The sequence below is a fragment of the Jaculus jaculus genome, chromosome 5, assembly GCF_020740685.1.
Source record: "Jaculus jaculus isolate mJacJac1 chromosome 5, mJacJac1.mat.Y.cur, whole genome shotgun sequence".
Classification (NCBI taxonomy): Eukaryota; Metazoa; Chordata; class Mammalia; order Rodentia; family Dipodidae; genus Jaculus; species Jaculus jaculus.
The window spans coordinates 143315286-143331096 of NC_059106.1; the positions used below are offsets into that span (position 1 = coordinate 143315286).

At 39.2% G+C, this 15811-nt stretch overlaps 1 protein-coding gene across 1 annotated transcript in view; it reads left to right on the forward strand.

Moving 5' to 3' along the window:
* Positions 1-7115, forward strand: part of Cxadr (CXADR Ig-like cell adhesion molecule) — a 48532-nt gene extending 41417 nt beyond the window's left edge. Inside the window, exons 6-7 of the mRNA XM_004654367.2 lie at positions 1187-1325; positions 2682-7115. Of these exons, the coding sequence (XP_004654424.1) occupies positions 1187-1325; positions 2682-2946 (404 nt within the window). The 3' untranslated portion in view covers positions 2947-7115. The remainder of the gene's footprint in view (positions 1-1186; positions 1326-2681) is intronic.
* The last annotated feature ends 8696 nt before the right edge of the window (positions 7116-15811 follow it).

Sequence of the window (15811 nt, forward strand, 5' to 3'; positions counted from 1 at the left end):
TTTTTTTGAGGTATAAGGTCTTGCTCTAGCCCAGGTGGACCTGGAATTAACTCTGTAGTTTCGGGGTGGCCTTGAGTCTCTCAACCTTTTTTAAACAATATTTTATTTATTTATTTATGGCAGAGAAAGAGACGGAGAGAATGGGCATGCCAGGGCCTCTAGCCACTGCATACAAACTCCAGACACATGTGCCCCTCGTGCATCTGGCTTATGTGGGTCCTGGGGAATCGAATCCGGGTCCTTAAGCTTCACAGGCAAATGCCGTAACCGCTAAGCCATTTTTCCCCAATGTCCTAATTTATTTTCTTAAAAAAAATTATTATTTTATAGGAAGGTTGTACTCTTAGACCCTTCTCCCTTGCCCCAATTCTGCTGAAGGTCTTTTTTGTTGGGTTGTTGGTGTTCATTGTGGGGACCAAGAGACCTCAGTCTCTGCAGGGTCAGGGGAAACATGGTGCCTCAGGCTATTCCCACTCGAAGTCATTCTGCCCTTCTTCTGCAATTTTCCCTGAGCCTTGGTGGGCAAGACAGGGATCTGACTTACTGTTTTGGTGAGGTCTGAGTGTCCACAGTCTGACTCTGTTTCCCTGGAACTGGTTTTCAGGCTAGCCTTGGGAGCAGAATTTGTCTCTCTACTTCCTCTAATGACTTTTGGACCCAGACAGATGAGATGGCTATGACCCATCTTAGGGTAGACAGTTGGAAATCGCTTCTTGGTGTATCCTGGTTCTCCCCAGTATTCTCCATTTGCCCTACATGAGCCACTAGGGAGCTGGGGCCCGACCTGCCCCACACGCATGTGCCACCTGGGAACCAGAGAACCCTGGTTTCCTCATTTTTCTTATAGTGGAAACACACAGTCCAAAAGAAAATTATTTTTATAAATTTTTCCCTGTGGATCACAAAGACTAAATAATTTGTCCTTTGTTTTTTGTGGGGGTTGGGTGTTTCACTCTAGCCCAGACTCTAGTCCCAGGCTGGTCTGGAACTTGCCATGATCCACCTACCTCTGCCTTCTGAGCATTAGGATTAAAGGCATGTGCTACCACACCCAGCTAATAATTTGTCTTTGAAGTTGATATACCCAGTGAAATGAATCTGTCTGTCTTTATCTTCCTTTCAGTGTCAAAGCAGTAGTGCTGTGGTGAGGGCCCTTCTACTAACTCTTACTAATACTATATTCTAGCTTCAAACAGAGCTGGGACGATTGCAGGAGCCATTATAGGAACCCTACTTGCCCTTGTGTTCATTTGTGTGATCCTCTTTTGCTGTCATAAGAAGCGCAGAGAAAAGAAATATGAAAAGGAAGTGCATCATGACATCAGGTAATGAAGCAAAACAGGATTTCACAGATACTAAGTATTGATTATGTCTCTGAAGCACCAGTTCTCATACACACTTGAATGTAGTGGTTTCTGAAGCTTGGGTAAAACCTTTGGTTTCTCAGCCCCTCAGTCATTTCATAGCTCTTGTGTTCAGTGTTAAGTGCATAGGTCCAACTAACTGCCTTTCAGTGTGCTCCTCTCAAATTTCTCTACATCCTATTTGAAAACTACTGCACAATGTTTATCCCCAGACTGCCTGCCTTTTCATGGTGAAAAGACCTGAATACCATTAAGTGACATGTAGAGTTTGTAGAACTATTGGTAGTTTAGTTTTTCTTTCTCCAGACACATGCACCACCTTGTGCATCTGGCTTACGTCAGTCCTAGGTAATCAAACCTGGGTCCTTTGGCTTTGCGGGCAAGAACCACTAAGCCATCTCTCCAGCCCAGTTCTTCTTTCTCTAAGTCAAAAGAGTGTCATCAAGCTACCCATGCTGGCCTCAAACTCATGAGCCTCCAGCCTTACTTTCCTGAGTGCTGGTGTCATGGGTGTATATCACAGTGCCTGGCTTTTTCCCTTAATATGCTAAACTATTCAATTTTAAGGATTTTAATGTGGATTATAAAACTTAATGACACATGACTTAGATGGTTTAACACCCTGGAAATTGATATTTGGGAGGTCTGGTGGTGGGGGGAGGCATGACCAAGCAATTAAAAAAAACACCTAAAGTTGCTCAGATTTATATCCTTTGTTGATACTTGATAAAAAGTTTTAGGATTTAATTTTTAGGTTTTAAAAACTAAACTAGGCAAAGTTTAAGCTAAAGTCTTAGATGATTTTAGTAGCAAAAAAAGGGCAAAGGCTCAGCAGTTAAGGGGCCTGTTTGCACAGGCTGCCACCCCAGCTCATTGCCCCAGCACCCCATGAAGCCAGGTGCACAGGGCGGCACGTGTGGCTGCAGCTCATTTGCCGTAGCAAGGAGCCCTGGTGTGCTTGTACTCGCTCGCTTGCTCGTTTTCAGATAAATAGAAGTATTTTTTAAAGGGGGACATTTTTCTTTTCTTTGGGACTAGATCTGTAGGTGTTCACACTGTATCAAGTACACTGTCAGTGACTGACTAGATGAACTTCATGTCTGATGCCACAATTTGAAACTTCTGGTTTTAGGCAGTATTATGAAACATGTACATTCATGTCAGAGCTAGATCTCACTTAAGTGTAAATTATGGGACATTGCATAGTTTATGGCATGTGCATGGATATGTGTGTGTGTCTCTTTGGTACTCTGTGCTTTGAGGCTTATTTACATAATTGTAGGTTTTCAACATGTTTGGGGGACTTTTGTTTTCCAGAGAAGATGTGCCTCCTCCGAAGAGCCGTACTTCCACCGCCAGAAGCTACATTGGCAGCAACCATTCATCACTAGGATCCATGTCTCCTTCCAACATGGAAGGATATGCCAAGACTCAGTACAACCAAGTACCGAGCGAAGACTTGGAACGCGCTCCTCAGAGTCCAACTCTAGCACCAGCTAAGGTAGCAGCCCCTAATCTCAGTCGAATGGGAGCGGTTCCTGTGATGATCCCAGCCCAGAGCAAGGACGGGTCTATAGTGTAGAACTCTGAGCCCCTCTTCTCCTCTCCATGCTTCTTTCTGTCACATGAAAACTGACTCTGCTCTAAATTTCTTTAACATCTTCAATATATATATGTGTATATAAAGTAACAAAACAACTTCAAAATATATATTTAAAAAGTTAACAAGAAACTGTAAGAATCTTGCATCACAAAATTTTGTTTGGTCATATTGAAACAATAATGGTATTGTAGTTGGTAAAGACATTTACCACCTTGAGAAGACAGGATTTCTTTAACAGAGTGAGTTAAAGGTATCTGAATATTAATACTCAAGTAAGATGCAATAGTGCTTTGAGTATGGCACCATAGATGATGAAATCTATGAATTTATCTGCAAACTAAGTTGATACTTGAATCATCTCAAAGTGTACTTTGTATTTCACACCATTGCTTTAAGATGTCTGTCTCATTTACTTATGACCCAGCAGTGTCTCCTCTTTATTAGTAAGACATGTTCATGGCAAACATACTTAAATATTTGTACTTGTTTTCATAGCCTCTTTGAAAACTCTAATGTGTGTGACTATTTGTAACAATAGAAGACACTACAGTTTTAGAAATGACTACCTTTACATCTAAGTCATTCATAAACATTGTCTAAGAATTCTTTTTTGTTTTGTTGTGAGATAGGGTCTCACTTTGTATCCCAGGCTGGCCTCAAGTTCATAATCCTCCTGCTTCAGCTTCCGAATACTGGGGTTACTAGGAGTGTATTATTGTTCTGGCTCTGCAGTGATTTCAATATTAGCTGGTAGACTGCAAAGGCAGTAGGTAATAGTCACCTCATTGATGCTGAAGCAAAGGATGTCATCACATTTAATTAGACCCTGTGCTTCAGTTCAGAGGTGATGTTACTGGAGTGAATGGTCCTGAGCATTGGGTCCTGGTGTGTCCTTAGAACAATGGCACAAGGGTGCAGGATGGAAGATTTCTCAACCTGTAACTTAAACAGTGGCTCTCCATTGTTATCTGACTGTTATAGACATTAATTTCTAAATTGCTCATTCTAATTTTTCTCCCCTCTGGTTTCAGTGTCCCCTCCCCCCTTTTTGGTAGCAGTGGTTAGAGATAGTATTGTGTATTTTATGTTATGGAAACAACCCTAAGTTAACCCCCTTGAGTACAGTTTTGAAGGCCATTTTGTCATAAATTCAATGATCAAATACATTGGGGCAAATGTCTTCCACCGGTCCTGTATTCCAGAACTGGATGATGGCTAGTTACTGTCGTGTGGCCAAACTTGCTCTGCAGTACCAGAAAATCAAGTTGAGCTTTGAAAAAAACATGAGTCTTAGTTTTGTAAAAGTGGATTACTCTTAAAAGAAAGAAAAATGGAGTAAAGGGAATACTCCTACCTGCCAAATGAGCAGAAGTGAATTTACTGTATCTTCCTTAAGATTGCAAGGGAGTATGTATAGAGTGTAATAAGCCAGCTGTTTGTTTATAGTAGATATGGTCTGTAATAAGTTATTTCATTAGCACCAAAACCATTTCCCTGGGGAATTGGTTTTTGTTAATCGGTTTGGGTGCTGTGCTGGTAAATGCTACATTGTAAATTGATGTTGGCATGCATTTACAATCAGGCAGTGTTGTATACACTTTTTAATGGTGATAAACTTAAGCTGAATGTCCATGTAATGGGTTAATGTACAGACTTATGTACTTAGAAGCATTTTTAAAGTAGGTCTAACTTCACATAAGATCACTTTTTATATTTGTGTTAACATTTTCATCTGTGCCTTTTTAGGTAATATAATTTCTCTCATGACTTTCTGGTGCCTATGAGCTAGCTATCACCTACCTGAAAGGTGCTTACAGGTGAAGGTACTGTTTCTAAAAGCACACTGCTGTGGCGCCTTCTATCCTCACAGTTTCAGTCTTGCCTCTTCTCTATTCTCTTTTTGATGTAACAAATAATGATGTTTATAAAGATTAAAAAACTTCAAATCCCCAATATTCTTTGACTGCTTCTGACTTTATAATAGTTGCTATGTTTGAATGTCAGATGTTTGTCCTGTTTTATAAGATACTCCAAAAATAAAACAATACAAACTAATTTTGATATAATGATTATACTATCAATCTAAATAATTAGTGTAGTGGATATAAGAGTTTCCTTCTCTTAGTCTTCATATTTATCTGGTTTGACTATATGTAAAACAGTGTTTCCCAGAAAGCAGTTCAGTTCATGTTCGTACCAACTAAAAAACAAGGGTGTAGAGAAACCTTTGCGTAACAGGCCTAGTGGGTGTCTGATCAGAGACATAGTTTAGTTTTAGGTTTTTGTCTCTGATTACTCTCATTGTTCCAGCTACATGTAGAGGGCAGATTAGTGCTAATAATTTCCCAAATAATTGTCAACAATAATTCTAGTTGAACCAGAGATCAAATATTTGATCTGGAATTATTACTGGTAGTGATCAGGTAATTCACAACATTGTTACTGCATTTAACTACAGAGTCATTAATAATAGTTGTCAACACTGTAACTTCAAAGCAGAACTGTTTGATTCTACTTTACCTGAGAAACTTAGTAGCAGATTTTGAAGATACTCTGTAATGTATAATGTAGAGAGAGGCAATGCTGTGGGTTACACAGTTTGTCTTTGAATATGGAGTCATTTATAGGTATTACTTCTCTTATTGGCACTATTTTCTAGGACACTCATCCCTGCAGAAAGCCTCTTATTGATTGTACAGACATAGAGTATTTTCTATAAAATTAATTGCCAAGCTTTTTTTTTTTATACAATAAAAACACTGCCTGAGTGTGTCTTAGGGGGAAATTAATTGGGGGAAAAAACATCTAATCATCCATACAGATTATGGATATCAAGAAGTTTCTGATTTCTGAAAGGTGTAGTTGTACACACCAGTAATCCTAGAACTCAGGGGGAAAGCAGGAGCAAGAGGATCTGGATTTGAGGTCATTGGATTGATAGCAAGTTAAAGGCAAGCCTGAGCAACAGCAAGACCCAACACTGGGGATGTAACTCAGTGGTTAGAGCACTTGCTTACCATGGGCAAAACCCTGGATTCAATCCCCAATACCTCTAAATAAATAAATACAAATAAAATCTGACTTCTTAGAGTACTGGAAATATGGAATCAGGGAAGAGGCAAGCAAACATTTTGATGAAATGTTCATTGCATGAAGCTGCAGTTGGCTATCAAATTCTTCAGTATGTGGCTTATTAAAATAACTACTCTGTTTCTTTATTTTGTGTGTGTAGCATGTAAATTTGAAGTTATGTGAATGTTTATAGTTTCTCTTCTCAAATTTGTATCAACAGTGTTTGGGCTTTCAGTCAACAGAAAAGCCCATATTTTAATTAGTGAATGCTTTAAATGTGTCACTTATGGAGTAGTTTGTAGAAATAGCAGTTTGACTCTTCAGTGGTTTGTGGACATTATATATTATATATATGTGTACATATCTTTATAATATTCATGTGTTTTGTAGTGTAAATGTCTGGGCAAGTTTTAATCCTTCAGATGCCTTTGTTTATTCCAGCAATAAAGGCAACAGGCTCTGCAATAGACTTTACTTGTTTGCCTACCATGTCACCAATAACCCACATGAGCAAAACTCCTTTTGTAAATGTTACAGAAGTAGGGAAGAATAAGAAGTAAATGTGTGAACTGTGGTTCTGTTTATTTCTCTTTGGGGATGGCTGATAAACTCCTTAGGGGAAACTAACTCCAGGCTCATTAATTAAAATCGAGTTACAAAGTACATAATCCAGTTTTGTGATTGATTCAATATGGTGATTGTCAGTCAGCTGGGTTTGGTTTTGGTCATGACACTGAAGTTTTCCTCAAGGAAGAATTTTTGTGTATTCTGTTGATTTGCTTGTTTAATGACAATGTTAAGAAAACCACAATTCACTGATTCACTTATTCTTGTCCCTAAACTGAATTATAGTAACAAGTACACTTGTACGGCTGAAAAAAACTATTTTGACACTTCACATTTGCAAAGTAGAGTATTAACAGTGTCAGCTTCAGATTTTGTACTTAAAATTTCTGGCTCACATTCAATGGTGCAGATTTTAAAGTTTGTAAGAACAATTTTTGTTTAAAAAACAAAAACTTGCTCCTAGTTTTGTGACTTTGTGTACTTTTGAAATAAAATTAAGAAAGCAGTTATCTGCCTTGTGGTGTGGCTTTATTGTGCCTTTAAATGTTTGCTAAAGGTTCAGCACATTTATCCTTCCTGCTTTCCTGTTTCAAGTTCCTCTTCCCTTGGATCCTGCACACAGGTTTTCTTCAAGTGTTTTTAGATGACCAATCTGAAGCCCCACAAGCCATTTCCAGCATTATTCCGGTGATTAAACTAGCCTGCCAGGGCTGGCGTAACAACCTGTTTCCAGTGCTGTAGCCTAAGTCACAGAACCTGGGTGGATCTCCATCCGTCCTGTGACTAGTCTAAAATCAAGGTGTGGCAGGTATGGTCTTTTGTAGCTGCGAGAGCATGGCATGTTCCAGGCCTCTGTGTCTGACTTAACACGTGACTGTTTTCTCACTGCTTCTCCTCACATTGCCTTTCCTCTTGAGTGTCTCTGCAGAAAACCTTTTTAAAGGGCGTCAGTCATACTGCATATAGACCCACACTAAAGACCTGAATTTAATAGGCCATACTCTTAAGGCACTAAGGGTTAAGTGTCAACACAAGAAATCAGATGGTGGGAGCAACTCAGCTCAGAGGCAGTAGTTGTAAATTACGAGGGGAAGGCTATAACAATGGTCAGAGCTGGGATGGAGCATATACCTAGGTTTTCTGTTCAATTTCAGTGATTTAATAAAAATCCCAACAGAAGTGATATCATCCTTAGCACCTCACCCTTGCTCCAGCGTAGGATGTCTTTATTCCAGAAACGTATGACGATGATGTACTTTCTAATCATCACACACCTGCTTGTCAGTTGAAAAGTACTTGATGAAATGCTTATGTATTTGTCTTTCTGAATCTAATAGACAAGATGAATTGATACTTTTTTTTGGGAAACTGAACTTTTTAAAAATATTTATTATTTTTATTAATTTATTTGACCAAAATAGGGGGAGAGAGAGAGAGAGAATGTGTGTGCCAGGGCTTCCAGCCACTGCAAACAAACTTCAGATGAGTGCATCCCCTTGTGCATCTGGCTAACGTGGGTTCCTTTCTCTTCCCTTTATGTCTCCTTTTTAACTTAATGGCCTCTGCTACTAAGTATTTTCATTCTCACGCAGAAGCCCAATCATCTGTAGCTAGGATCCACAAATGAGAGAGAACATGTGGCGCTTGGCTTTCAGAAACTGAACTTTCAAGAAGTTCTGTATTTTGTTACTGACAGGATAACTGGATCTGAATAATCTTCTGTAGTATTTCCAAAAGGCAATGATACATACAGTACAGAGTAAAATGTGATTATGCTTACCAGTGTTTCTGTTCCCAATTCTCTTTTTTAAAAAATTATTTGAGAGTGAAAGAGGCAGATAGAGACAGAAAGAATGGGCACACCAGGGTTTTCAGTCACTGCAAACAAACTCCAGATGCATGTACCACTTAGTGCATCTGGCTTTACATGGGTACTGGGGACTCAAACCTGGGTCCTTAGACTTTGTAGGCAAGTGCCTTAACCACTGAACCATCTCTCCAGCTCCCCAATTCCCTTCCAAAAGGTGTAACTGCTTTATAAAATCTTATTAATTTTTGAATTGATTAGAAGTATGGTCAGCTTAATTATCTTTTAAAAATATTCTATACATTGGTATGTGTGTCAAGTTCATCCTGAATATTTACTTTAAAAAGTTAGTAGGGGCTGGTGAGATGGCTCAGCAGTTAAGGCTCTTGCTGGCAAAGGCTAATGACCGGTTTGATTCCCCAGTACCCAGGTAAAGCCAGATGCACAAGATGATACAAGCATCTGCAGTGTGTTTAGATTGGCTGGAGGCCCTGGGACACCCATTTTCTTTCTCTGTCATTGTCTTCTGTTTCTCTCTAATTGCAGATAAATATTTTAAAAATAGAGAATGGATTAATCATGAGGGAGGGGGCATTAAGTTTTAGGTTGGAGCAACTGGAAAATTGAAGTGGAGGAGGTAAGATTAGCAAATTTGAATGTTTTGAGAGTCTTGTTTCAGCCATGCAGCATGTAACAATGATAGTTGGTAAGTGAATCACAAAGTTGGACCAGCATATTAAAGTCAGGATTGCAGATAGCGCTCACAGTTGTTAGAAAAGATGATAGGGAAGAGCTAGGTGCCATTATTGCAGGGAGGTGGAGGCTAAAATGCACACTGGCTCTGGGCATCATTGGAAATGAAGCTAAGGAAGGCTGTCTTGAACGTGTGAGTTTACATGTTTTCTGGACTATGAACATTGAGCTCATCCCCTGGGAAGTTTGTGGGGATAGCTAAGGTGAGACAAAGAGGATGTGGAATTTAGGAGATATGAGAAAGAGGAGAAAGAGGTGGACCCTCAGTGGGCTTCAGAGTGCTGGGGAGGTTTAGATCATGAAGACTTGGTCTGGTTAGGGTGGTTTTTTTTTTTTTTTTTTTTTTTGAAGCAGTCTCACTGGTCCAGACTAACCTGCCACTCAGTCTGTAGTCCAGGCTGGCCTGGAAATCACATTGTTCCCCCTACCTCAACTTCCTCAGGTCTTGGATTAAAGGTGTGCACCGCCATTAGCACGGTGATTTTTGCTGGTAAATTAAGCTCTCAGTGTTTTGTATGAAGCATAACTAGTTTCATTCCTGCTGTATTTTACTGACCAAAACTACTTGTCTTATTTTGTGATGTTGTAGAGGACTTGGAGATATCAAAGGAAGACAAAAGGCCATGTGCCTCAAGTCTCTCCGTATGTACTTCTAGATCAAAGTTCTTGAAACTATCACTTCTTGGTTAATTCTTAACACATAACGTGCTCTTTCCTCAAAAGCTTTCCTAGACAAAATCCAATGTGAAGTTCACTTAGCGTGGTTTTACACTTGGAAATTTTCTTTGTGTGTATGTTTACAAGTATGTCAGTTTTCTTGCTACTGCAAACAAATGCCAGACACATGTACCACTTCTTACGTCCCGCTTTATGTAGGTGCTGGGGAATTGAACTGGGACCAGTAGGTTTGCAAGTGCTTGTAACTGCTGTGCCATCTCCCCAGCCCCATACACTTTTCTATCTGACCTTCCAGTACCATTCTTTCTCTGTCTTTACACTTGCATATATATTTATGCGTGTTTATGTGTGTGTAAGCATGTGTGTGTGTGTGTGTATGAGACACAAGAGTATGGACAGAACAGGGCCTTTTGCTGCTCCAAAGGAACCAAAGGATCTCTAGATGTATGCGCCTTGTGCATCTGGCTTTTTGTGGATAGTGGGGAATTAAACCTAGGCTAGCAGGCAATGCAAACAGGTGCCTCTAACTGTTGCTATCACCCCAGTCCCATTTTTAAGTTTTACAAAGAGGAAAGGGAAAGGTTGTTGCTGGCACATCCTCACCACTGTTCGAATCCAAATTTCTGCTCTTTTCTGACCTTAGGAGGATGACCTCGTGGCATCAAGTCTTCTCTTTCCATTTGTTCCCTTGAACATCTTTTCTTTCATTTAGATAATTCCTATTTTTGAGGGCTCTGTGATGTTATTCTTTTGTATTACTTTGATAACTTGAAAGAGCTCTTAAATATGAAATTCCCTCCTTGTAATTTGCACTGCAGTATTTTCCTTCAAGGCATCATTTTTTATTTGGCTGTTGTGTGATTTTTGTCCTCAAATAACGTAATCTAAATCCTTTCTAAAATCACCACCACCAGAAAAACCATCTCCAAACCATTCTGGTCAAATCTGACTTCTCCCTCCTTGATATAAATACCCTCGTAGGGAACTGAGGGTCTCCTCTGCTTAAGCCAGATGCCCAGCTTCGTAAGGGTATGACAGGCGTTTCAGCGGTCTGTGATAATTAAAGCAGCTCCTTGTTTTGTGCACATTGGGCACGTTTACCTAGAAGCCTGGTGGAATAAGCATAAGCTATGCAAGGTTTTCTTGCACTTAAGAGAAGATGCAGCCTGGTCACGTGTTCTGTTACTGTCGCACACTATTTTCAACTGAATGTTGGCCACTAGCACTGTGTTCTTTTAATGTTAAGTAGGACATTTTCCCTCCCACATAGTTTCAAAGCTGTCAACAAGAAGTACATTTCTAGGCAACAGTAGAATGACCTTGTAATATTGGGCAGGCAGAGCCATGGAGGAGCAATTTGTAAGCTGTTAGAAAAGTCAGAATCTGTAGGTTGCCTCTTTGCTTTTTTCACTGTGTCCTTTGCAGTGCAAAATCTTTGTAATTTTATGAGGTCCCAGTGATTAATCTGTGGTTTTATTGCCTGAGCAACTGGGGTTGTATTCAGAAAGTCTTTGCCAAGACCAGTATGTTGGAGGGTTTCCCCTACTTTTTCCTCTAGCAGTTTCAGAGTTTCAGGTCTGATGTTAAGGTCTTTAATCCATTTGGACTTAATTCTTGTGCATGGCGAGAGAGAAGAATCTATTTTCATCCTTCTGCAGATATACATCCAGTTTTCCCAACACCTACAGAATAGGAAAAAATCTTCACCAGCTATATATATATCTGATAGAGGATTAATATCTAGGATATACAAAGAACTCAAAAAGTTAAATAATAAGGAAGCACACAAGCCAATCAAAAATGGTCTATGGAGCTAAATAGAGCATTCTCAAAGGAAGAAATACGAATGGCATATAAGCATCTAAAAAAATGTTCTACGTCACTAGTCATCAGGGAAATGCAGATTAAAACTACATTGAGATTCCATCTCACTCCTGTCAGATTGGCCACCATCATGAAAACAAACGATCATAAATGTTGGCGGGGATGTGGAAAAAGAGGAACCCTTCTACACTGCTGGTGGGAATGCAATCTGGTCCAGCCATTGTGGAAATCAGTGTGGAGGTTCCTAAAACAGCTAAAGATTGATCCACCATATGACCCAGCTATAGCACTCCTAGGCATATATCCTAAGGATTTATCTCATTTCCTTAGAAGTACGTGCTCAACCATGTTTATTGCTGCTCAATTTATAATAGCTGGGAAATAGAACCAGCCTAGATGTCCCTCAACTGATGAGTGGATAATGAAGATGTGGCACATTTATACAATGGAGTTCTACTCAGCGGTAAAGAAAAATGAAGTTATGAAATTTGCAGAAAAATGGATGGACCTGGAAAGTATTATACTAAGTGAGGTAACCCAGGCCCAGAAAGCCAAGCGCCACATGTTCTCCCTCATATTTGGATCCTAGCTACAGATGATTGGGCTTCTGTGTGAGAATGAAAATACTTAGTAGCAGAGGCCAGTAAGTTAAAAAGGAGATATAAAGGGAAGAGAAAGGGAGGAGGGTACTTAATAGGTTGGTATTGTATATATGTAAGTACAATGATTGAGATGGGGAGGGGATATGATGGAGAATGGGATTTCAAAGGGGAAAGTGGGGGGGGGAGGGTATTACCATGGGATTTTTTTTATAATCATGGAAAATGTTAATAAAAACTAAAAAAAAAGTCAAAATCTTCCAATATTCACTAGTCAACCTAGAAAAAAAATAAGTATCTTATGTATGCACTGAAACATAACACAAGGTATACTGTTTCTGTGAGAGAAAATGTAGTGTCCTGTCAATAGAAACACATGTTCAGAGCAGGTAGACTCACTAAATTCAAGTGAGCAGGGCTTTGTTGTAAACAGTGTATGTATATGTTTGAAGTTTCTTGATGAAATGGTCTCCATGGCAATTGAATGTTTTATCCTCTGTCCTCCACCTGCATACCGCGAAAATTCTTAGAGTAGAGAACAGATGTTTGAGAAAGTGTTTATTCAATGAAGATGGTATTTCAGAGGTTTTGTTTTTAAATCAGATACAGATAAATTGGAATTCTGAAAGACACACTATCAAAAATATTACTATGTAGCATTTTATTTTATTGAGCTCAATGTCCTTTTATTAAAAAAGCAAATCTAGAGTTTGATTTCCCAAGGCCATATAGAACTGTCTCCTGATTCCTTGCATTGACTTTGGGAGAAATGTGACAGGAAAAAAGTTAGAATGAATATGAAACTTTAAAAAATTTAGGAAATAAAACAGCAACAAGAAAATGGTCTATATTTTCAAGTTGTTTTTCATTTAACACATTGTATAAGATTACAGAAGTAAAAGCCCCTCCATCCTGGTGTGTGTACAGGGCGAGATAAAGATCAGGTTATCTTTCTGTTGCAAGTGCTTACATATAAACTACTGAATGAATATTTATTACCAGAAATCACTATGGAATACTTAAAACTTTTCTACTAGTATTAGAAAAGTGGTCAGGCGTGGCGCATGCTTTTAATCCCAGCATGCAGGAGGCAGAGGTAGGATCACCATGAGTTTGAGGCCACCCAGAGATTATGTAGTGAATTCTAGGTCAGCCTACCTCAAAAAACAAAAATAAAACAACAAAAATCTAAGGGAAGTGTTGCTTTACCTTCTAAGCCAAGTAACATTATCCAGCCTTTAGCTTTGACATTGCAAAAGAACATCTGACGCCCTCTTGTGGGCAATAATTTAATAAGAGTTTTATCCATTATCATTGAAATCTGGCCTAAATCAAGGCAATCACACCATTAACAGATTAAGGGTAAGAACTAGTAACAGTTTATATACACAACTTCCTGTATCTAACTCCTAGAAAAATGTGTCCTGGAGTACAAATGCCTGGGTTTCCAGTTCTGTAGTTTATTATTATTACTATTATGATTATTTTGGTTTGTCAAGGTGGGGTATCACTCTAGTCCAGGCTGACCTGGAATTCACTATGTAGTCTCAGGGTGGCCTGGAACTCAGTGATCCTCCTACCTCTGCCTCCTGAGTGTTGGATTAAAGGCTGACCTCAAACTACGCAGTGTAAGCTGGCCCTGAACTCATAATCCTTACTTCAGCTTCCCAAGTGCTGACTACAGCTGTGTGCACTGTGGCCAGCTACGTGGGTTCTACAATGATTCTTTTTACATTCATTTTCACCCTTCATATACCTCACATAAACGTAACAATTTATTAATACTTTCCAGGTACTGTATAGTTTCTTAATATTAATTATCAAATTTTGTGGTAGTTTGAATGTTGGCCCCATAGACTGAGGTATTTTTGATTGAGTATAACTTGAGTCTCTAGTAGGTGGAGCTCTGCTGGAAGGAGGCTTGTCAGTAGGTCTTAAGTCACAGTAAGGTGTGTTCAGAGCAGTTTGAGCCTTGGCTGTATTTGCTGGTTGCAGTTGTTTCTGTTTGATCTATGGAAGGGAGCGGCTTCTTCCACCACTGACAATGTTTCTCCTGGATTCTGTAAGGCTGAAATTTAAACCCTTTCCTCCCATAAGCTGCTTCTGGTTGGATGCTTGTTCAATAATGTGAAGGAACTGCAATATATTTCATTCTATGATAAAGTTCCAAGCTATGCCTGGTGGTTCATACTTGTAATCCCAGCACTTTGGAGGTAGGGATCACTTAGGTCACTAAACTAAGTAGTTAAGATTAAGGTCAGTTTGGGAGACATGAAATTCTATCATAAAAGAAACTACCATGACCAAGTTCTATTATGATTATCTTTTACATCTATTTTCACTCCTCTCAGAATATTTGATGTTTTCATGTTGGTAGACCTAGGTCATGCTTCTACTGGCTTTGTGTTTTTACATATGAATCATAATTATTCATTACTACAAATGTTGAAATAAGGCATTCACAGGCTATTTGTTTCTCAAGTATATTTGTATTATTAAAATCAAATGCATTGAGCTCAAGTGTTTTAACATTTTTGGTTTTACCCCTAGTTATAGGATACAAAATACTACTATAAAAAATTTAAAGGCCAGGCACCATGGCTCACACCTTTAATCCCAGCAGTCAGGAGGCACAGATAGGAGGATTGCTGAGTTCAAGGCCAACCTGAGACTACATAGCGAGTTCCAGGTCAGCGGGCTAGAGTAAGACTCTACCTCAAAAAAAAAAAAAAAAAAAAAAAAAAAAAATCTAAAAATTAAAATGTACAAAGTAGAAAAACAGAATTTGCCTGTGCTTGTCTTCTCTGCTCTGCCTCTGAGGGCATTTACTATTAAAACTTAAGTGTTTCTTTTTTGGGCAATATGGACACCAGTATTTTATGTAATGTTTCCTTGAACTAAGTTTACATTTTAAGTGCTTATTTGTTGTAGGTTTTTGCCATCCAAAACTATTTTACAGTAAACACTCCTACCTAAATGGCCCCTTATTTGGGTATTTCTGTAACTGCCTTCCAGGTTATATTCCCTTAAATCTCTATTAGCATGAAGACTGACTACTTTTCCAGTTACCAGCTCACCATCAAGGAGCTTTACACTGGGAAGCAGGTGATTTCTGCAATGAATAGTGAATAGGAGCTGCAGGTGCCTTTGCTGTAACCTGTGTTTGCATGTTTGTGTGAGAAGCCAGTGCTATCTCTAATGCAGGGATAATGCTGTTTTCCTGAGAGCCTCACTGAGCAATTTTTTGCCTCATGTATTCAAGTGCATACTAAACATTTGGAAAAATTGTAACATAATGAGCTTGAAAATTGTACGACAGGTTAAATCATGAAAAATTTGGTAACTAAGAAAAGTTAAAAGACTGATAAACTTGGGGCTAGAGAGATGGCTTAGTGGTGGTGGTGCTTGCCTGAAAAGCCAAAGGACCTCAGTTTGATTCCCCAGGATCCACGTAGGCCAGATGCACAAGGTGGCACATGCATCTGGAGTTCGTTTGCAGTGGCGGGAGGCCCTAGTGCATCCATTCTTTCCTTCTCTCTTCCTC